Source organism: Plasmodium inui (genome assembly GCF_000524495.1).
Source record: "Plasmodium inui San Antonio 1 unplaced genomic scaffold supercont1.2, whole genome shotgun sequence".
Classification (NCBI taxonomy): Eukaryota; Apicomplexa; class Aconoidasida; order Haemosporida; family Plasmodiidae; genus Plasmodium; species Plasmodium inui.
The window spans coordinates 971,683-994,965 of record NW_008481836.1 but is presented as its reverse complement, the minus strand read 5'-3'; the positions used below and the strand labels follow the sequence as shown (position 1 = coordinate 994,965).

General features: G+C 37.6%; 4 protein-coding genes across 4 annotated transcripts; 2 read left to right on the top strand and 2 right to left on the bottom strand.

Moving 5' to 3' along the window:
* Positions 1-793: 793 nt before the first annotated feature.
* Positions 794-3,610, top strand: C922_00669 (Atypical/ABC1/ABC1-A protein kinase; the record flags this gene model as incomplete). The annotated part of the gene is made up of 1 exon (XM_008816282.1): positions 794-3,610. The coding sequence occupies one exon, from the start codon at positions 794-796 to the stop codon at positions 3,608-3,610; it is 2,817 nt and encodes a 938-aa protein (XP_008814504.1).
* Positions 3,611-4,734: 1,124 nt separating this feature from the next.
* Positions 4,735-6,887, bottom strand: C922_00668 (hypothetical protein; the record flags this gene model as incomplete). Its single annotated transcript, XM_008816281.1, has 3 exons — positions 4,735-4,869; positions 5,037-5,211; positions 5,494-6,887. 3 exons carry the CDS (start codon positions 6,885-6,887, stop codon positions 4,735-4,737), a joined length of 1,704 nt encoding a protein of 567 aa, XP_008814503.1.
* Positions 6,888-13,037: 6,150 nt separating this feature from the next.
* On the top strand, positions 13,038-15,008 carry C922_00667 (hypothetical protein; the record flags this gene model as incomplete). The annotated part of the gene is made up of 1 exon (XM_008816280.1): positions 13,038-15,008. One exon carries the CDS (start codon positions 13,038-13,040, stop codon positions 15,006-15,008), a length of 1,971 nt encoding a protein of 656 aa, XP_008814502.1.
* Positions 15,009-15,426: 418 nt separating this feature from the next.
* Positions 15,427-17,736, bottom strand: C922_00666 (protein phosphatase; the record flags this gene model as incomplete). The annotated part of the gene is made up of 8 exons (XM_008816279.1): positions 15,427-15,468; positions 15,759-15,860; positions 16,057-16,207; positions 16,338-16,470; positions 16,647-16,754; positions 16,945-17,008; positions 17,225-17,372; positions 17,576-17,736. The coding sequence occupies 8 exons, from the start codon at positions 17,734-17,736 to the stop codon at positions 15,427-15,429; spliced, it is 909 nt and encodes a 302-aa protein (XP_008814501.1).
* Between the last annotated feature and the right edge of the window lie 5,547 nt (positions 17,737-23,283).

Sequence of the window (23,283 nt, the reverse complement as noted above, 5' to 3'; positions counted from 1 at the left end):
TCTTTGTGCTCGTACGGAGAGGCCAGCTGCTCACATTATCTCCCTTCTCAAAATTTAGCGGTAACGCATTATTTTCCGTAATATCCCTCTCCCCTTTGTTGGTATGTGCAACTTTGTAATGAGAACTGCTGCGCAAATTTTTAAGATAATGAGGAAATGAATGTGGAGCTGTGACGAACGAATGATCAAATGAGGGCAAAAAAAGGGTTAACACAATAATGACGAAACGGTAAAATAAAAAATGAGCAAGCTTGGCTATACTGAGAAAAGTACATACTTATGCCAAAAAAAATAAAAAAATAAAAGCCATATGGGTGTTTAAAATAAAGGTGTTTTTTTTTCCCTCTCTTTTGATCTTTATTTTAACGGAAAGTCGAACTATACATACACTGAACGGCAAAGGTAGAAGTATTTATATGTATACAATGGGATGGATAACGCGCTCAAAGTTTTTCCCCTGTTGGTCTTCTCTAGCGACACATCAGCAAGTATCTCACGTGTCCCCCCCCTTTTATGATATTATGCTTTCCGCTAATTTTTGCAGGCCATTTTGGAACTCTGGATGGCTCATAAGGAAAAAAAAAAAAAAAATTAAGGAAAAAATAGGAAAAAAAATGGGAAAAAATTCCTCTCAAAATTGTAACAACTCTATAAACATAAAAGAAAAACACTGAAATTTTCTTGCAACAACTGTTCTTAAGTACACGTATATGCCCCCCTGCTGTGCCTATGCGGCACATAGGCATTTACGACCTGGCACCCCTCCCCCTCTGCAGCAAAACCATTTTAAAGTATGAAAAGCTCACTGAAATGGGAGAAGCGTTTTTTTTCGCCTTTGCTGTGTAGAAGGTGTTACATGAGCAATAGCGAAATAAGTAAATTTAAAATCAGAAAAAGTAGTCGTGAGCCCGGCCCAGAGGAATTGAAGAAGCCCACTAAGGTGGGGAACGCAATTAGGGGGAATCACACCTGTAGCGATTTAACGACTCCATTCGAAATATACAAATGGTCGCACATTCTGAACACGAAAAATGAGAGGTTAATAGATGACGTAATAAGGCAAGTGGAAGGAAAAAAGAAAAAAAAAAGAACAGGAAAAAATAGCCTGCATAGGGATACCACGATTAGTACAAGCAAGGAGACTTCTCTAAATATACATCGTAGCGAAGACCTAAGCGCCTCGCTGGATTTACACAGAGCTGCCCATCGCTACCACATCGTAATAAATGACAAGGAAAATGACATATATGTGGAAAACGAAATAAGTACTTTTTTCTCCAACGTGATAAACACCCTGGAAGACCGTTTGCATAATAACCCAGCGGCGATGAGATTGCTAAAAAGGGCAAGGGAAAACGAGTCGCACATATTTTACTACCTCTATAATAATTTCAAAATTGTACGTGTCTTACCATATAAATGTTTTTGGCGCTATGAATATACTGAGGACATTTTCCCCGCAGATCATACACAAAATCAGGAAGGACAGGATAATGAGTACTTGTTCAAAAACATAGATTTAAATAAACTGGACTTATTCCTGAGGGGGGAAGAAGACATGCTAAGTGTCATGCAAAAAAAAAGGAGTAGCAAATTAGAGGGCAACTGTAATGGTAACGAAAGGGACAATCTGAATGAACAGCAGGGGGGTGCTAATCACAAATTTAAATTTGTCAATCGGGAAGAAGGGGTCTTACGTAAGAGTGAAAGGTACCACGGGGCAGGAATGAATGATATCTCGCCTAGCCAAATTGAGAAAGAAAATCCAAGTGGCCGCAAGGCAGTTACTGACGATGTACACACCCAAAGCGGCTACCATTTTTTGACAACCCCCTTTGGGAATAAACCTCCAGATTACTCCCCCTGGATGAACCCAAAAAGATTTCTCTCCACCGTCGACACATCGAATAATGAAAACACTTTACACAAAATGAGATCGCAAATTTTCCACTGTGCTGAAAAATTCAAAGATATCGATATTGCCAGCCAAGGTGATGGCATAAAAAGGGACAATCGGGGAAGCACCGCCAAAAGTGACAATTTGAAGGGATATGCAGGTAATAGTAGCACATGCGCTGGCGTAGAGGTGAAAAAAGATAGAAATATACATATAGAGAGAGAAGAACCAAATGATGCCGAAAACATAAGCCACGCGAACATGGTGGATGAGCAGGACTTCAATTACGACATTGATGTTTTAAATAACAAAATAATATGCTTGGATAAATCCGAAAGGACAAATTTTAGAATCAGCAAAGTGCCCGTCTCGCCTCTCAGCAGGGCCACCGTTTTTGGAAAGGTCCTGTTAGATATTGCGAAGAATAGTAGCCTGGAGTACATTAAAAGTAGGTTGGCCAACGGGTTTGGAGGAGGCGATGCTGAAAATAGCCCCAGGCGTAGCACAATCGTGAGTGAGAAGAACGCGGAAATTTTGGCAAAGGGGTTGAGCAAAATGAGAGGAGTAGTCCTAAAGTTGGGTCAAATGATCAGCTTGCAAGACGAGCATTTGTCGCCCATTTTGGGGAAGGCCCTAAAACTGGTGTCCAATTCAGCGGATGTAATGCCCATGAGCCAGTTAAGAAGTGTTCTAAAAGAAGAGCTGGGGAAGGACTATGAAAAAAAATTCGACTCGTTTGATTATGTCCCTTTTGCAAGTGCATCCATAGGACAGGTCCATAAAGCAAAAATAAATAATAAAATAGTGGCAGTGAAAATTCAATACCCAGGTGTGTACGAGTCCATAGACAGTGACATGAAAAATCTGCTACTTATTAATCAGTATACCAATTTGATACTAAAAAATCTATATATTGAAAATGTGTGTAGAGAAATTAAGAAGGAATTAAAATGTGAGTGTGATTATATTAACGAAGCAAAATATTATGTCCTTTTTAAAAATATTTTTAAGAGTAGCAAATATTTTTATGTACCTTCTGTGTACACTGAGTATGTGACGAAACACGTGTTGGTAACTTCCTACGTGGAAGGTTTAACCCTAGACGAAGTTGCAGTGAGATTCCCACAAGCCATTCGGGATTCCATAGGCCAAAGAATTCTTTACCTCTGTTTACACGAATTGTTTGTCTTTAAAATTATGAACACGGATCCTAATTTGGGCAATTTCTTATACGATCAAGAAAAGGACAAGTTATGCCTAATCGATTTCGGGGCCACCAGATCTTACAAAAATGAGTTTGTTGATAATTATTTAAGACTTGTGAAAGCATCCGTGGAGGAAGACCAATCTAAAATTTATCACTATTCCTATGAGCTTAACTTTTTTGTAGGTAAAGAGATTGAAGAAATGAAAAATTCGCATATCAAATCGGTGATCCTAGTGGGGGAACCCTTCAAATATCCAGTGTACGATTTTGCCAATAATGATATTGCTAAGCAGATATATAAGTTGTTGCCCAAGATTATTTACAATAGGTTGGTACCCCCCCGGTCCGAAATTTACACCCTGCATAGAAAATTATCCGGCTCCTTTTTAATTTGCATGAAACTGAAGGCAAAGGTGGAGGCCGCCCATATCTTTAACTCCATATATAACAATTATAAGTTCACAACGGAGGATACCTATTTGCGTGATAGATTGAGGACATGCTAGGAGTGACTCTTTGCAGGGAGGTGAAGCGGCAGTACATTCACGTATCGATTTGCACATTCTCCCTTACGCAGTACCACCTTAGTGACCCCCCCCCGAGGCGAGAGCCTATATGGGAAGAATACTCCTTCACTTGGTCATGCCCCAAAATTGCAAATGTGTAAGTGGGCACACATGTATATTTTCAAATGCGCCTAATTTAATTACCCACTCGGTCAGCTATTTCTCTCTTTTTTTGTTGTTACAATTATGAGCATTCGAGGGTAATTCTCTTACGAGCATTGTCTATTTCCTACATGGCACATTTTGCCCCCTCCCCCCCCACACACACACAAGATTTGATTATTCGCACATTTTAATTCTACATTTTCTACAAACGGAAACATATATTTTTTGGTGCCCTTTTTAAACCTTCCCGATTTGAGATTATCAATTTGCAACGCTACACAGAATGCAGTGTAACCTTTTTCCTTTTTTTGAAATGTCCTTATTTCCACGCTGTAAGATCGACCAGAGATGGAAAAAAAAAAAAGGAAAAAAAACAAACTTCGTCTTCTTAAAACGAGTTGTCAAAAGGAAGCTATTCAAAAGATGCTGCTAAGAAACTGTTAAAAAAGGTGGAGTTAGAAAAAAAGAAGAAGTCATAATTGCAGTTTTCCTTTGCAAAAAAAAAAAAAATATATTTCACGAAAGAAGACATTTTCTGTGTAGCTGCAACATTTACATCATACCAGTGTGGAAATATAGAATTAAAAAATAGCAAAGCGGAAAAACTGACAAAAAGAAAAGGCACAGGTTAGAAGAGACTTCATTTCAGCATATACACGCACACCACACACACACACCTTTTCTTCTTTACCCCAATTTGTTATAAAAAGTGATTAAATTTTATTTACTACTGTGCGATATCATCGCGCGCAAATTAGCCATCCGTTCTCGTGCAATTAGGCCAGAATGCGTTAAAGCATTTCTTAATTAGTGTGTTGAAGAAAATGTGGGGAGATAATGCCGTGTTGTTTAATTTAAGAGCCTGCAGAGCAAATCTTTTAAGTAGACGACATGCGGAGTGCATTTATGTATATATACCAAAAATGTACTAAAAAAAAAAAAAAACAAATGAAATTTAATTATTTCTTATTTTTTTTTTTGCATTTTTCTGATAAATATATAGCTTGTACGGTTATGTCATCCACAATGTTTTCCTCTTCGTTTAGCCAGCGGTCCCAGGATTCTTTGGCTAAGTTCTCAACTGCGTCTTGAACCTTAAGGGGGGTGGGGAACAAAAGGTGTAAATACGTATTGCCATTAAAAATTTAACAAGGGAAGCCTGACACGGTTAGAATCTGAACTTATACAATCGTATGGGAAACGAAAATCGCGACAACATGCGGACGTACATACATACGCACTCGCATGTAGGTGCCATTACATTGTCGTATCCAAATTCGTAGATCAGGTTAATGGCCTCTTCCGACGAAATGAATTCCCACACTCCGTCACTGCATATCAAAACGAGGATGTCTTCATCTTCGTTTATGTTAATTTCCATGAAATCGGGCTCGGAAATTATACCTATCTGGTGGCCGATCGTGTCTCCAATGGCTCTGAGTGCAGGTACGGTGGTAGGGGAGAAAAAAGGCGTAAATCCGGATGTGTACATGTGATGTGAATGTGCACGGCGCGAATATAGAATAAATATCCCATGTGTAAAACGGATCGGATGGAATTAATTCCCGTTACGTATGTGCTCGGTATGCACAATAGATATTCACAAGCTGTGCGGTGAGGCGGTCTCATAATCGCGACATTAAGGAATGCACACGTATGTGGAAATTGATCCGTTCGCGGGCGAACACTCGCAGGTACAGCTAAAATAGGAACACTACCTTGACATGGCCAAGCCTGGGTAAAACTTATTTTTTAAAAAAACTCGGTAGGGTATATCCCCCTCAAGTTTCAATACTTGCCCACCGGAATTTATAATTCTTTTCTTCTCAGCTGCGGAATTTGGTTTATGATCTTTCGTCAGATCGAAGGCCTCCAGCACATTTGGGAATCCTTTTTTCCTCCTGCCAAGTACAGCCCTAGAATCCCCCACATAAGCCACGTATAATTTTTTTTCCTGAAAAAGGTGGACTATTATTGTTGCTGTGGTACCACTCATTGTACTATCAAAATAGGCTTCTTTTTTTTTCTTTTTTTTTTTCTTCTTTTTGTTCAATGTTTGTTCCTTCTCGTTTTTGGTGGTATCCTTTTCGTTGTCACGTTTCTTGGATTCGCTTTTTTTCACCTTCGCAGTGGAGTTCTTCGGATCCTCATTATCATCACTGTCGTTGTTGTGACCACTATTACTGTCGCTGTCACTATTGGTGTGGCCATACCTGTATTTGTTGCCTGTATCGGAGTCTTCGCTAAAATTGTTATCATCATCGTCGTCATCATCGTCATCAACGTCATCATCGTCATCAACGTCATCATCGTCATCAACGTCATCATCGTCATCTTCATCATCATGGTCTTCATCCTCTTGGTCCTCCGAATTGTCCAGCCGATGTACATTTAAATCGAAGTGACTACTAACCACGGAGCTGTTCCTCTGCTTGTTCATTTGAAGCCTTTTGCTGTTCCCACCTTTGCTGTTTCCCTTTTGTTTGTTGGCAAACTCTTCCAAATATGCATTGGTGGTTTCCTCTATGTTGGCATGAATATTCAGGAAGGCATTAGTGAAGACCTCTTTCGGATTTTTTAAAAAATTTTCATTTTTTATAATCATGTAGGGTAATTCCTTTTGTACATAATTGGACACATCATGTCCATAGGGTCCGTGGCCATCGAAAATGGCATAGAGAGCTAAGTTCTCCGTCGTGATAATTGTGAAATCATCCTGATTAGGGCTTTCCGGCTTTAACCCTTTTCTGCATACATAGCCTATTCCATTTTCATTTAATTTGTCAACTGCACCTTTAATTTTTACACATTTTTTTTCGAAATCTTCTTGAAAATGGGATGCCCTCACTCCTGCTACGGAGGATCTATTTTTTATTTTTTTTTTTTTTTCTTCACATTTTTTTTCTTCTTCTTCCTTCACTGGAGTTATTTCCACTTTCGTATGCGAATCATTTTCCGATGATTCTTTAAACCTGTCTTCATTGTCCTTCAGCTCTTGAATGCTTCTTTTTATTTCGTCCGTGTCATTTGGCAGCTGTCCCTTTGTGCTGATTGAGAGTCTCCTTCTTGTGTTCTTTCTGTCTTTGACTGATCGGGGGGTGGAAAGGGACATTCAGGGTTCGTGTGTATACAAATACATTAGGGAAGGGGGCTAAATATACACATTCGTTTGCATGCACTTGTGCGAAATTGTGAGAAGAACACCCGCGCGGACACCTCTACACAATTAAGCACGGGGAGTGGTGTATCAACGAAAGAGCTTCACAATATGAAATTTGCACACATACACACAGGGAAGGCGGGAGAAGGTTTCCCCCCGATGGCAGTTACACACAAACGTGTACACACATATGCATACACGATAATGTAAACCCAACAGTAACTTCTAAAATGCATAAACGAAGCAACGGTCATTGTTGTAGAAGCAAAGTCAGCGAAATGGCCGAAAAGGGTTCCGTGTATAATTTAATGAGAAAATTTCCACATCGCTTTGCGCCCCATTTGGTGCCCCCCCTTTGCACCTCTTTTTGGTTACCCATCGTAGTAGCTCATTTTTTTAATTTTGTCTTTAAATGGCCACGCAAGCACGATGCATATGCAAAGAGGTCAAGTCAAAGGGAGTTTATATTGTGTGGTATGCAACTTTTCCTCAGTGCACATTTTAACTTGAGGGGAACCTCCCACTCTTGCTAATCAGATATGTAGATGCAAGCAAGCATACGGACACGTAACACCCACTTCTGTGCTGGGCTATCATTCAGTTCGGATGAAACAACTCACAGACGTTATGATGTTTGCCACTTGTTCGGTGGGGATACATGCACGCGGATTAACGTTTAAGCGGGGAGGAGAAGTGTGTACGGGTGAAGTGCAAAATTGGAGCCACACACACGTATACATAGAAGCATGCACATGTTGGGGGGGGGCACTCTTAACAAAGCTTAGCATCGCTTAACTCTTAAACAATGATTATATAAACTGTGGAATGAAGTTTCTTTTACGCATACGTGGTGAGCATATATGAAGCGTGCATGTCATCACAGGTGTAAAAAAAAAAAAAAATCTCCTTTTCATATGCCATTAATGCCGATATAGAAATGTAAAGCTACGAGGTATAATAAATTTGCGCAAATAGGAAGTTAGGGAAACTGGGAAAATATGTCTTTACTTCCATTTTTGTGTACACTTTTGCTTGCTTTCACTTATTTTTTGTGTACACGTTTGTCATTTGAAAATGGTGCATACTCTTTTGATGGCCATGAAAGGATGCTTGCGCAGCTAAGCATATTACGAAGGGACTATGAACATAGGGAGGCCCCTTACGTAGGTTTGCCAATACACATATACATATGCGCATGCTTATGCATGCTTGGGGATGTTCCATTTTTTATTCACACTTTATACACGCATGCACAAAGTTGTACAATCGTCCATTTGTACACGTACATGTTCTACTGGAGGGCGGGTTTGTTTTGCGTGTTTTTTTTCTTAGTGAGGAGGTGCATGTACCCATATCTTATCTTTTCTTTTGTTTTCTTCTTTTTTTTCCCTTAAATATCACAAGGCAAGCATCATAATCAAAGGTACAAGAAGAATTAATTAAAATTAAAAATAAACTTAAAATTATAAAAAATACGTTTCTGCAAAAAAAAAAAACAAAAAGGCAGCAAAAAGGATTAGGTACGTACAAAACTGTATGAACTATTCTGTACGAACTGAAAGAGGGGGAAGAACGGAAAAGAAAAAGAAGAGAAAGAAGAAGCGGGAAGGGGAATGGGATGGGGAAAAAAGCAGAAAATGGGAAACATAAAATTCCCAAATAGTTACAATTACAATTAGGTGAATGAAAAGGGCTTAACCCATTTTCACAAAAAGAAACATTCAAAATGAAAAAAATACAGGAAGAAATAAAATTAACTTGAAAGCAAAATGAACATTACCGTAAATGGTTAAACTCGTACTGCACAACGTTACATTTGAAAGGAAACTTAAAAAATGAAGAAAAGAAAAGTAAACGAAAGAAAAGAAAGAAAAGTAAAAGAAAGGAAAAGAAAAGAAAGAAGGGAAAGAAAGAAAATGAAGGAAGCGACACGGAACGGAGCGAACGCGAAAGAGGCGAATAAAGCAAGCGTGGCAACTGCACCAAGCGAAACCCAATGAAAACGAAGGAAAGAAGGAAGGTAAACTTCACGAAACGGAACCCACCGAGGAAAAGTAGAATATATAATGCAAATGATTGATCGGGGGATCGGCAAACATGCAAGAAAAAAAAAAATGAAAGGAAAAAGAATTATCATTTATAGGACGCTTTTCCCATATTGCGAATTCTAAAAGGTACATACTTTGTGTAACAAATTGACAAGAGCCCAAAGGCAATTCTTTTCCCCCTTTTAAAGGAAAAAAAAAGCAAAAAAAAGCAAAGAAAAAAAGAGAAAAATATTTTACTTACGGCACAAAATGTAAAGTAGCAAATAACTATTGTTTGGAAAATGCCAAATTAGGGCGAGGCATTTTCTAACCATTGATATGTACGTGTAGCGTTGTGCATAATGGATTAAGCATATTTTCATACCAGCAGGGAAAAGGAAAATGTGCAGTTAGAAGCATTGTATTTTACAACACTTTGCCATGTGCGAACGCTTTTAAGTTAACGATCTCGCGCATGTAAGATAACACGGATGTAGCCTGCAAGGGTGCACACACATGTGTATATATAATTGAGCACACCGCAGGGGGAGGCGCAAAGTTGCGTTCAAGCGTCCACATACCTATATCCAAGTGGGTCCTCTTTTTTTCATTATTCTCACCGAAGGATTTGTTTATAGGCTTCTCATCCGACTTAAATTTGATATTTTTTTTTATCATGTTCGGTGGGATGTCGCTTCGAAATTGTGAAAGGGCGGTAGAAAGAATGCTCTTTTGTTTTCTTTCCTTTACTTGACTCTTTACTCTTTTTTTTTTTTTTTTTTTCTTCTCGTGTACGTCTTTCCCAATTCAAGCTGAGTAAACAACCCGTTGATTCTGTTTCAAGGGAAGAGTGTAACTTATTTTGCTTCTTCACCCAGAGAGAAAAAAAAAATCAACTTATTGTGTTAGCACCGTTATTGTTAATGGGACTTTTTCTTTAATTTTAAAAATGGCGACATGGATATTATCTCAAAGTTGTGTAGGTACCACACGTGCATGTGCCCAACCATGAGCTTATAAGTATGTTGGTCGTGTATCTACCAAAGCTACCAAGGAGTTTTGCACCATTAACCAAAAGGGATGCGCTCAAAAATGAATGGAAACACGCGTATACTGACTGCTTTGGCGAAACATAATTACAGTAATGCTCCTTACAACGCGTCAAACATGGAAGGGGTGCTGCTCACGCCTTGTGCAGGGTCGCGGAGGCATCACGCCGGTATAGAGCAGGCATCGTGCTGTCATCTATATGCACGCGCACACTGGTACGTACGTAGCTGCCTACAAAAGGTGTGTACATTTACACTTATTCAAGTGCATGTTTACCTATTTGTACGCACTACTTTAGGCCGACTTGTTTTTCCTACTTATCTTATCACATATATCACTGTCCAACGCGAAATATAGAGACTTCTATAATTTTCATAAGTTGTTTTTTCCTTAACTAGAAATCAAACTCCGTGAATAAATATGATAATTAGTTCATCTCAAAATGGGAAAAAAAAAAAAATGACAAACTGGGATGTTGGCATCCACTTTGCATTATGTACAAATAAATACCTAATCGCAGGTTAATGTGTAGTTATTTATGAATTTATTTTTATGTCTTAAATGGAAATTCCAACGCGCTCTTTATTTACGTTTTCCTCTTTTTTTACGAACCCTACATATTCGTGTTTTTTTTTTTTTTTTTTTTTTTTAATTTTATTTGGTCTATCTTTTTAAAACCGCCTATAGAAGTTCATTCGAGTCGAATAACTGCCCAATGTAGGAAAACGGAATGAATGAATGGCTAGAAGAAGTTGCGGGAATGCGTATGCACATGTACGTATGCACATTAGAGCGCGAATCAGCTTGCTAGTTAGAAAGGCCTACAATTTTCAGACATCCGAGAAAGTGTATTTCCTTGTTATTGTATACTCCAAATGGCATTTTCTATATTTTCCAGTAGGAGCTCCCTTTTTAGTTCTCGCAAAAATGTTTTATTTTTTCCTATGTACCTGCGTTTATGGACGTGCAAATGCTTTTAGATGACTAGGCTTTTTAGCTAGTTCGAAGTCTATTTTACCGTTGCGCAATGTTTATAACGCCTGAATATACGTCCTCCTCCTTTACCGGATAGTGACCTTCGCAGTAATAGGAAGCTTTAACACGTGACCATAAAAGTGTCATGCAATTCTTACTAATACGTTTGTGTCTTTTATGTAGCCCTTTCGCAAGTAGGAGCTTATAAGATGACGTTACGAGGAACAGCCACGTTTTAGGTGCACACACTTGACCAAGTACGTGGGGATGTACTTACATAACAGCACCTGAAAAAAAATGGGTGACACTTAAATCGCTGGAAAATATAGGTAGCCCATTTCACTAGTGCTATGCGCGCAAAGGTATGAGTTTCTTTTTTATTCCTCATATTGTAAAGAATAAAATAAATACATATGTGTGTGTGCGTGTTTGTACCTTACGTTGTGGAGCTTTCAAATGGCATTACTAAGATGAAAACTACTCGACCTTTGGGGGTCTTCTCAAGAAGGGCGCAATAGTAAAATCCCCGTCCTCCTCATAACTTTAACTTAATGGAACAAAAGCTAAGGAAATATTTTTCGATTTTGATTCATTATCACCTCACCTATAGCGTTACAAATGTAATTTGAAAAAAAAAACAAAAAAAAACAATCATTTCCCTGTAAGAAATGTTTTATCCATCTTTGGCCATGTATGTACAAGCACGCCGATTGGAATAAAGCTCAATTAAAAAAAAAAAAAAAAATATGCATATGCCAATAACGTTACAACAACTGGGTGGTACACTGCAACATGTGGCAATAAAATGTCGATTTTGCCAAATGGGGTAAGGTGATCAAACCTTTGGAGAAATAACACCACGATAAGACATTTGTCAAAATTGTATTACGAAACAACCTCCAAAAGGCACGCAATACTTCTTTCTTCGGTTTCACAGAAAAGACCATCCGAAATTATCGCCCAGATTATGCCTCTCTTCCTTACTGTACGAGCGAACATTTTCGTCCAATTATTATAAACGTAGTAATTCGGTTCGATCCAATTTGAGGAACTTATCGCCATTTTTGCGAAGCTTGAAGGTAGATGAAAAGGGAAAACATCAAAGATTAATAGGAGGAATATCACCGTTATGCCATTTCGCACCATATCAAGCCGCACCACTCGGTGTTTTATCTTGCAAAGCCCCAAACTGGACTTTCGAAAAAATCTGCGCATACATAAATATTAACACCGCACGTTCGAGAGTAATCCAATAAGCCACTCAAAACAGTGCACACATCAATTTTGGTGGTATTTTTTTTCGTTCATTTTTTAAGCAGCTAAATTTTTTGAAATAAGTGGTGTATGCTTACATAAAGTGAACAGCCTTGTTCTTGTTTTTTTTTTTTTTTTTTCCAAAAGGGGATGTGTGACTTGTATTCTTGCGTTTCGAAAGGCGTAAGAATCATTTGGCTCATTGCGCATACGTACGCAAGGCATTTTTTACACGTATGCTCTAACGGATATATGAGCCTTTGCCTTAGGCTTTGCCTATATGTTTATAAGAGCGCTGCTGATTCGTATTACGGCATGCTTTTTCACTTGTGCCAGTCCTATTTTTTAAGCTAAGAGAATTGGATTCCTGCTGTTTCAGCATGTAGAACGGGAACAAGTTTTTGCGTAGCACATAAATGGGCAAAGGCGGGTGTTGGATTTGCCTGCGTTTATTTTATTTCATTGTATTTTATTTCACTTTATTCTGCTTCACTTTATTTTGTTTCACTTTATTTATTTCCACTTTATTTTGGTTCACTTCTTTTTGTTTCACTTTATTTTACTTTTATTATTATTTTTTTTTTAAATTGTTTCATGCGTGTCCCCCTTGTCATTCTTCAAACACTCGCAATATATGTTTATAAGTGTATACATACTTGTGGTAATTTTTTTCGTTTTTTTTCCCTTTTTACTATTTTTTCACTTCGCATCAGTTTTAAAGTTGACTTCATTTCCTCCGATTTAATTACCCCCCCATTTGATCCTTTGATATTCCTCTTTCTTTTTTTTTTGTACAATGAAAACACAAAAAGGCCTATTCAGAAGGTATGCGAAGCAAGTTATCCAGAAGTTCATAAAGTATACAAAAAATTACGTAAAAGATATAACTGATGAGATAAATGTAAAATCATTTAAGAAATACAAGTACAACTTTTTTTTTGAATTTATTGGATCCTTTATTTTTGTTTTTTTCATTTCTGTGTATATGTTAAACTCAAATCAAAATGAGGAATACGTAATTAAACACACGAAGCAGATAAACCCATACAAAAACAACGACATATTTATCCCTGGTGACAATCTCTTCGATAATGAAATCAACAATGTCCACTACGGAAATGATTTAAATGGGCCAACAAATGTGGCGAGTATTTTATTAGAACAGAAGAATAAAGGAGATGATGCAACTTTTAAAACGAAGGAGAAACACTCCAATGTGGACCGAATGGTTAGCAAAGCGGAAGGGAATAATCGCACAGATGACCTCAATGAGTCAGAAAATATTGAATATATAGTGGAAAGAACAAAGGAGAGCCTTGTGCAAACACATGAGACGGGAGATAGAACCTCCGAGGAATATTCTCCGAATGATGGACAGACAAGTCTAAACGGGGTAATTGGAAATAATGACGTGTTGAGATATGTCCAGAAGGATGAGATCCAAAAGACGAATTCCCCAAATGGATACGATGAAAAGAGCGGAAGTGAACAGGACGTTCTAATGCAGTCAGGTAGGCGCAGCAAGGGGGTAGTAGAAAAGGGCAGCATTGGAGATGTTGAAAGAGGGGGAAACCTAGACATCCACAATAGCGAACTCGAAGAAAAGAAGCAGGAAGAAAAAAGCTCGAAGGAACGAACCAAGGAAGGACTCACCAAAAATGTCGGAACGGTCATTTTTAAAGACCATGTGAACGAATTCAGCAAGATAAAATTAAACCACATTAACAACATCAACTTGGGAGATATCGATAAATACGAAGTGATGAAAGATTCTGGAAATAAACATAATGGCAACCATGTAGTTTACTCCTTCTTTGGGTGTTTAATATATGTCTTATTTGTGATATTAGGGGCACACATCAATCCAGCATATACCTACGCGTTATGGCTAGTGGAGCCGAAAAAATATGGATTTATAATCACCACGTGCTACGTTACATTTCAGTACTTTGGCGGTATCTTGGCAAGTATCCTATGCGCACATATGTACGGAAGTATATTTATCTATACCCTGTTACCAAAGAAGGAAATTATGAAAACTTTCTTTTGTGAATTTATTTCCACCTTCTTGCTAACCCTACTGTTGTTAAGTTTGTATAATTACAAAAAAAAGTTTATGGAAGAAAATAAAAATGAAAATTCAATCATTTTTAACACGGCGAAAGGAAAAAATATGACGTCACTGTACACCTTTAGCAGTTATGAAGATATATACGGAAGTGATGCTTTTAATTCATATAACTGGGGAGCCAGAAATGAGAACTTCTCATTTCATGTTGACAATAAATATATAAAATATATAATGAATCACATATTTTATTTACTATTCATTTTTTTCTCTTTATTATTTTTTGTTTTTGTAACGAACACAACGTTAAATCCAATGTTCTCCACGTGCACTCTGTACACTTACTTATACTTTAAATTTTTTCAAGCGAATGGCTGCTTTAACATCTTTTCAGTAGTGTTGTCTTTTTTAAGTGTTTCCAAAATATTGCAGTTGCTGAAATTGTACATTACGTCCTTACCCCTGTGGATAGGGCCCTATGTCGGGTCAGCCTTTGCGACAGCATTTATGAAATTGTTCAAAGAAGGAGAAGAAGAAATTGTTAATATCATTGACACCAATGTCTACAGCAGTAACAAAAGGAATGAGAGGATGCCGCTGATAGGGAAACATAACGTCAAGAGAAATGCCTACCTGGTGGAATATGACGATAATATTTACCATAATTCGAGAAACTACTTAATTCCCAGTGTCTTTTAATGATGTTTTATGGAAGCGCCTTTTTTCGTAGGGGCGCGACAAAGCTGCGAGGTCGTTTGCTCCAGCAGAGCCCGTTTCCTCCCCGTCTGTAGCGGCTATCGTCTGTTCAGATGTCCTACTTCATGGATACACGCGTAAGCCAGCAAGGAAATGTGTATTGAATTCTTTTTTATACTTCATTCGGCTATCCCATTTTGCGAGCTCATTTTGTTGGCTCATCTATTTACCCCTTTTTTTAGCCCACTTATTTACCCCTTTTTTTAGCCCACCTATTTACTCCTCTTTTTAGCCCACTTATTTACCACTTTTTTTATCTTATTTTTTTGTTTTCCCTTGTTGCAATAATTAAAATTTGTTGACCATGTGAATCAAACTTAATCAAACCCCCCCTCTCGTCATTCCTTCTAGTTAACCCTTCTTATTTGTGTAAGAACTTTATCAAAATAACGGTGACATTGTCCTAAAAATAGGGGAAGGAAGGAAGCCAAATTGCGGTAGTAATGGGGCAAACGGGCGTGCATAAATCGACGCGAAACGGAGCCCCTTCGCTCCAGCTGGCCTATTTTCTTCTGAACGAGTCTTATCCCGTGGCGTTGAATGTGCAAAGTGCGACGTCGCAAGAAAGGGCGCACACATACATATATACATACACATATACACATTTTTACATATACACATGCGCTAAAATGAAAAAAGAACCTCCTTAACAAACAGCTGCCAAACCGTCCAGCCCCCCTGTCCCCCACATACCTGTGACTTCTTATCCACAATGGCATGCTCAACCATAATTCTACACACATTTTTGGCGTCAAACACGGTTTTCTTCTTTTCAACATTTACCATCCTTTCTTCCTGTCAGATAAAAACGTCACCGTGTGGTGTGAATAAGTGTTAAAAGAACGTTGCGAAGATGGAGTGATGGGTTACACTCACGCAGGCACATTCCGATAGGGGCATTAGCAAACATTTGCAAAACGCCTTATACACACAGGCCTTTTCAATTGAGCGCACTAGGGCAGTGTCTCTCCTTCTCTCACTTGAGCTATACCTTCCTGGACAAAGCTACTATCTCATTCGTTATATGGTTAACATCCACAAAGCTAAAGAACCCATCGGTGCCCATGATGATAAAATTGTCGTCGGAGCTTACTTTAAATTTTTTGAATGTCCCTGTGCAGAGCAATCCGTATTTCTTTAGCCTGTAGTGGGGGGGAAAGCAAACGGGCAGAAGGGAAAAAGGTATACAAGTGTGTGCACCTAGACATATATGAACACATGTGTTTAAGCTCTTTATGTTCAGGTGGGAGGTGCTCCTTTTCTCCAACGTACATAAGATCCCCAAAGGACCTGGTCACATCGATAATGTCATTCACTCGGCCATTCTCAATCCTTCCGCCATGTTTGATAATCCTCTCCTTTTCAGACAGCACCCACGGCTTATGAATATCCACTAGGTCTATAGCTGCGCGGTTATTTAAAAAAAAAGAATGTGGCCACATATGTGTGCATATATACGTACATATAAAGGCGAACGTTGAGAGGGGCTAACCACACAGTGGTGAAAGTTTCCCCTAAGATAAAATCCAATTTAAGGATTTCCCCTTCTGCATAGTTAAGGGAACCAATTTTAGGACTCACCTTGGTTGGCATTATTCAAGAATCTGCACAAATACGCCGATGAGTCTCCTATATTTATTATATACGCATAATCATCCTTAATTAAAATAATCACACATGTAGCTCCGTCTGGAAAAAAAGAAAAAATGATACAGAAGGGAATGACTCCTCCGGATGAATCACCAAGTAAATTCTTAACACTAGCAATCTGCTAAGGGTATCTGTTTTTACGTTCAAATATATGCTGTCTAAAGGATCTGGTAGTTTTGCATTTCCTCTTTTTTGGGGACTCTACTTTTCAATAAACTTTTCGTTTTACCTCTGCACCCGGGAAACTGCACGGATAATTTTTCCTCGATTTTTTTGCACGCATTATTTACACCCTAAAAATTTTACAGCAAGGTAGGCGTGGACACATGGAGAGGAGAAGAATCACGCGAAGGGCACTCTCATATTTAAAAAAGAAAACAGTACACACTCAAACGATCATATCTTTATATCAAGTGGCATAAAGCAAAAGTTGCCCCTTTTTTAACGTCCTTCAAGGCGGAATTGTTACCCATATCACCAGCATCACATGTGCTAATTTTAAAACTTACAATTCTTATGAAGTGGTCTGGTATTGGAAGAGTCTCATCGTAGGTCTCCTGAGTGGACGCAAAACTGTTCGACAATTGCTGTGCCAAATTTTTCTTCAAAAAACTGGCCGTGTTTTTTCCGTTATGTCCATCGATCAGGCAGAAGCAGCTGCAAAAAAGGAGAAACGGGAAAGGGGGTGCGAATTCTGTGGAGGAATCTTACCCAAGAGAATGGTACATCGGGAAGGGGGGTGAGGGGGGCAACAAAAACCACGTCAAAGGAACACAAAATTATGCCAATCACTATGAATGAGACAAATAGAACCCCCGAAAAAGGAGGTGTACTCAAGGTTTCATGCAAATTTCTATTACGAAAAATTGAAGTTCGGGTGCAAGCTCTTATTGAAGGTCTTCAAATTTTCGCAGATGAAGAACTCATCTTCATAGGTCTTCTTTACGCCTTTTTCACCATACCCATCACTGACTATTGTGTAATTCTCTGGCGAAAAAAAGAATGAGCAAGAGGTAGACATGTGCAACGTGTGCAACCTAGTAGGGGGAACATGCGTTATACATACAATTTCGCCGTGTAGAAACGCCGCTAAAAGATAAACTTTCTAATTTATATAAAAATTGCATTTGGGTGTAAATCCACAAAGTAGTCGCGGTAAGTGGCGTTTGCTCCAAAGAGAGTACAAGCAGGTATGTATGTTTTTATATGCATGCACAACTTGAATAATTAATGGGTTTCCCATTATTTGTTGTGAGAAATGATAAACGTTTTTTTTTTTTTTTATTACTCATGGGTATTACGTGTGTTCCTCCGACTATTGGCATCTTTCTGAATGGGATAAGTGAAGGGGGAAGATGCCGTGCGACAAGGCGGGAATCGGAGCGACAAGATCTGAAACCACGCAGCGAAATGCGACATAACACGATGGATGGAACTCCTTCCCCTCTTCACTAAATACAATCTTTCAGGGAACAAAATTAAAAAAACAAAACAAAATCACAAAAAAAAAAGAAAGGGACCCCTTTTTTACGTATTTTAAAAGGAGTTCTAAAATGCACAAAATAAAAAAAAAATGTATCTATTAGGAGAATCAATTTTGTAACTGAAAATGCAGATGCAAATTCGTAAAACCGACGGGGTGGAGTGCAGCACAGAGCAGCACTAGTATGAGCTCCTCTTCCCCGTTACAACCAAGAAAAATTTCGCACAGTAAAAATACTCATGATACTTATTTACCTTATTTTAAGGAAGTACTTTTAAATATGCACAGTTATGTAGTAACTGCATCCTAGGTGCAGTTTCCTTATATTATTTTTTAACTTTTTTTTTTTCCTTTTCCTGGCATCACCACCTGTGTTTCTCAAGAAATAAAAGAAAACGAATCAAGCAGTTTAATATTATTTTGGGTTTCTCGTCGAAAAGTGTAAAAAAAGTAAAGAACCAAAGGCTTTTTTTTTTATTACTCTGATGTGACAACTTAATTGATAATTTTCCCCACAAAATGAAACTCCAAATTGCACCCGCTTCTATAAAAAGAAACTGAGGCGCAAAGCATAAGGCATCACTAGATCGTTGCCGCTTGTGGGTGAACATATACGTTGACTCAAATGTACGTATATATAAATGAGTATGTTTGCACACACGTGCATACACGGATAGGAAAACATTTCAGTGTGAACCATGGGAATCATAACGAGGAAGAGGCAGTCCTCTTTTCCCTTTTATTGTTCGTCAAACACGCTCAGCACATACATGCGTATAATGCGGCTTTAAATGCGAACCTTCGTAAAAAAAAATAAAATACGCTTTAAATAGTTGTGTAAACAGTACATGTACTGAATTTGAACTAGTCCTACATATCCCAGCGCAACAAAAAAAAAAAGCGTTCCCCCAGCATTATTTATGCGCACAGTACTTCTACTAGGGAATACTTTTGATAAATTCCGAAAATGATCCAAGTGCTTCGCAAAAAAATGAACGGACGAAAATACCCGGTAGGGCAACTCTTGTTACATAATGATTTGTGACGAACGAAGCAGCATGGTGATATGCATCACGGGGACAACTTTCTGTGCGAGGGGAAAAACGAAAAACAGGATCGCACCTTGTTCACGTTTGCAAATGTTGAAGAGGTACATCATATTTTTTTTTTTTTTTTGTTCTCAGCCTCGTCATTTTTTCTCGTTTTATTTTTCTACATTTTTGCGTTATTTTTCAATTGTTTTCAACTTTTTTGCCGCACACTCGGTTCGGCATATGTGCTGAGCTAAAGGCAACCCTAGAGAATTAACACGTACGCACATGCTGGTACATTTTGGAGCACATACTCGCCCGTGCACGCAGTGCGCCCGGAACCTTCGTCTCCTGCAAAATTCGGCGTGGCGAAGAATTCATTTGGCAGTATACCGGAATTATTCACATTAAAGCTAAGAAACGTTAAAAGCATATTCTATCCTATTCTGCTTTTCGTTTTCGCAGAGGTGTATGTTTGTTGTGGTTTGCTACGCCATGCCCTGCCCCGTGCGTGTTGTTTCCCCTTTCAAATGAATTGTGCACGCAAATGTTCGTTAAGCTTAACATCAACGTACATGAGATTAATCTTGTAACAAAATGAAAAAAAAAAAAATGCATTGTTCACCTTATGCATATAATTCGTATAAGGTGTAGGACAGATTTATGGTAGTATTAAGCTCTTTAAAAATAAATTGATATTTCCTTAAGGTCCCCATGATGGTCCATTTTTCCTTTCCTTAACCCGGCTTCCGTTTTTCTCGGCTCATCCTGTTTTTTCTAAATGGAAGCAACGGGGGTGCGGCAACGAAAACAATTAAATTTGAAGATACGGATAAAATATATATACACATGTGAATTTATAAATATGTAAATACGTATACCCATGCATGCGTCCTCACCTGTGTGTATTACACAAAAGTTTGTTTTCACCTCAGCAGAAAGCACCTAAATTTCACAACAGCTCGAGTATATACATGTTTCTTCTTTCCGAAAATTTACAAAGGAGTATTCTTTTGTTCTTTTTTCACGTACATGTGTGAAGATTGGTATATAACCCTCACAAATGGTGAAAAAAAAATAAGAATAAAAATAAGAATAAAAATTGCCCATTCGTTGGGAAACCTATACAGTGTTTTAAACCCTTGCAAAAAAAAAAAAAAAAAAAAAAAAAAAAAAAAAAATAGCAGGACCTTTTAAGGAAATGTATACTTCGTACAAATATTTTATATGCCATTGGCGTGGAAGTTAATACCAATTACGTACAGTGTGTCACACTATATGGTTAAAATATGGGAATTTTTTATTTAGATAGGGTGAACTGTTATACTTTCCCTCTTCTGTTCATTTTACTTTGTTCTTTTCTCAAACTTAGTCAATCTCGCAGTTGCGGTAAAATAAATTCTGCTTTTATTGAACCACTGTGGTATACATCAGCACATATGCGTGCTGCTCGTGCATAGGTGTATATCGTGTATATGCTACATCTGTTGCATATACTGTATATGCACTATATTCGTGTATATATTTGTCATGCGTATGGGGGGTGCTGGAATGTGCCATTTTGTGTACTAACGCTTTTTCGTTTCTTAGCAAACACAGAGCACAGAGGCAAGGTGTGTGGAACCACGCTATTTACTTTACGCATTTTTACTGCTTGAAGAATTACGCCTTGGGGAGGTGACGCAGTTCTACAGGGATGCCAACGGATGTACGTACGTGTAACGTACGCATAACATGCATTGGTATAAGCATACGTATATGATGGTACGTTGTGCTTAGCGACTTATACGAAGCTCATTTAGCAGCACAGTGCAACCTTTTTAAGCCACCACTAATGGTTTAATTTTTTTTTTTTTTTTTGGACTATCTTTAAGCTTACACGTGTTCACTCATTCACTCCTTCATTGATTGCGTTTTTTCTACAATTCATAGAACATGCACACAGTACTTTCCATTTGCTCTTAAAAGGGGAAAAATTTTTATGCGTACTTTTATTTCGCGAAGAATCAGCAATAAAAAATCGAGATCTTTCACCCGTTGGCACAAGATATACATGCGTTTGTGTTATGTATGTATATATAATATGTGTACGTTTATATATGCACAATCACGTGCGTACGCAGATTTACAAAAACTCGTGCGTGCTGCTTAAATAATTTACCCAGCCAAAAGATACATTTATTTTATTCGCGATGTATATACCTCATGCCCCACTTCACGATTACTTTGCGCAAACTTATACCTACACACTCCAAAACTGCTTAATCGTTAAGCGCGCACATGTTCTTTTATTTATTATTTCTTACCATGCAGCATACAGTTTGACTTACACCAGCATATGATAACGTCTGTTTATACAATATTTTTTTATACCTGTGGTGTACCCTTCATATGTATTGAAAAAAAAATAAAATTACCAATTGGTTGTAAATTCTTTACTATATGAACCTTTTACGTATTTCCACTTGTTTTTCGTGTTTGGAGCCTCTTTCACCTCCTTTTTTTTTACATGGGTATGAGCCCCCTCCTCACGCTTGGCGCGTTTAATCAGTTTTACTTAAAAAGTGTACGCAATTTTATTGTGGTGTACGTGTAGCCTACAAGTACGCAAGCTCTGTATACTTGTACATAAGCGCATGGATATATATATGTTTATGCATATATGGGTTAGCTTTTTATATATGCTTATTATATGTACGTATGTCATAGCGCTTGTACGCACTTCCGCGTACGTATATAATTCCTACATATCGTGATGTACCTTCTACGCATGTACATGAAAAAAAAGTGAATATCTGTATGTTCACATAATTATATATATCAGCCATGTGCGCACCCTTTTTGTGCGTACCAATACGAAATGCCTACGTTTAAGCATATTGTTCACGTATCTATAAAATTCCACATAGGCTCTTCTTCATGCAACTTCACGAAACAACCCCTGCCGAGGGTGAGTTATAAAGCGTAGCACCATTTTTATAGGAGTAAAATAAATTTTATTTTTATTAAACTTTTCGTTTGATCACGTCATTCCAAAAAAAAAAAATATATATATAATATATACATGTTCATATATATGCCAAAAAGATATATTTATATATGCCGGTTAACATACCTCCTTTTACTGCATTCATTTTTCACAAATTGAAACGTCGGTTTTTTTACTTCCCACATGTAAAATTATATAAAAATATAATGTAATAATACATGTGATATATATATGATCTCGGTGAGTAGCACCACAAACATTACGCCGGATTTATATAGTTTATACTCTTTTTTCCCCATTTGTAGCAACAATTTATGCTTATATGCCACGAAGTAGAAGCTGCGCTTTTATTTTTGTTTACGCTTTGTACTCCCATTTTATGTACGTTGAATTGCATACATATATATTATACTCGAACGTACGCAGTTAAAGCACAATAAAATAAAAACGTAGGCGCGCCTGCACTGAATGCTACCTTCAAATCGCATATATATAATTTCGTTCGATAGCAATAAAACTGCAGCAAAAGGGAATTTTCGATATAACAATTAAATAAAAAAAAAGATAAGTAGAAACATATTAAAAGATTAAAAATAGCATACAAAAGAAAAAGAAAAACAAAAAAAAGAATACAAAATATTTCCAACACCAAATAAAACCGAAAAGAAACAAAAAAATCGAAAAATATCGAAAAAAATCGAAAAAAAAAACCCCAAAAAAAGAGAAGCGAATATTCTTGTACCACTGGTAGAAAACAGAAATCACAAGTAGTAAGAAAAGAAAATTTAATTGTTATATGCTAAAATAAAAAGAAGGAAATGTTCCTTTTCTCAAAAAAAACAACATTTGTGAACAGCCAAGTACAGCTGACAAGGAAAGTACAGTTTTTTTCAAAAAAAAACGAAATTAAAAAAGTAGGGGGGAAAAAAAAAGTGGAAATAAGCAAAAAATTGGGGAAAAACTCCCAAATAGCAGTAAAGAGGAGAGCCCTAAAGGCATATACATCTCTTCAATAAATGTAAAAAAAAAAAAACATGTGAACCAACCCTTTTCCGTTTACTTAAA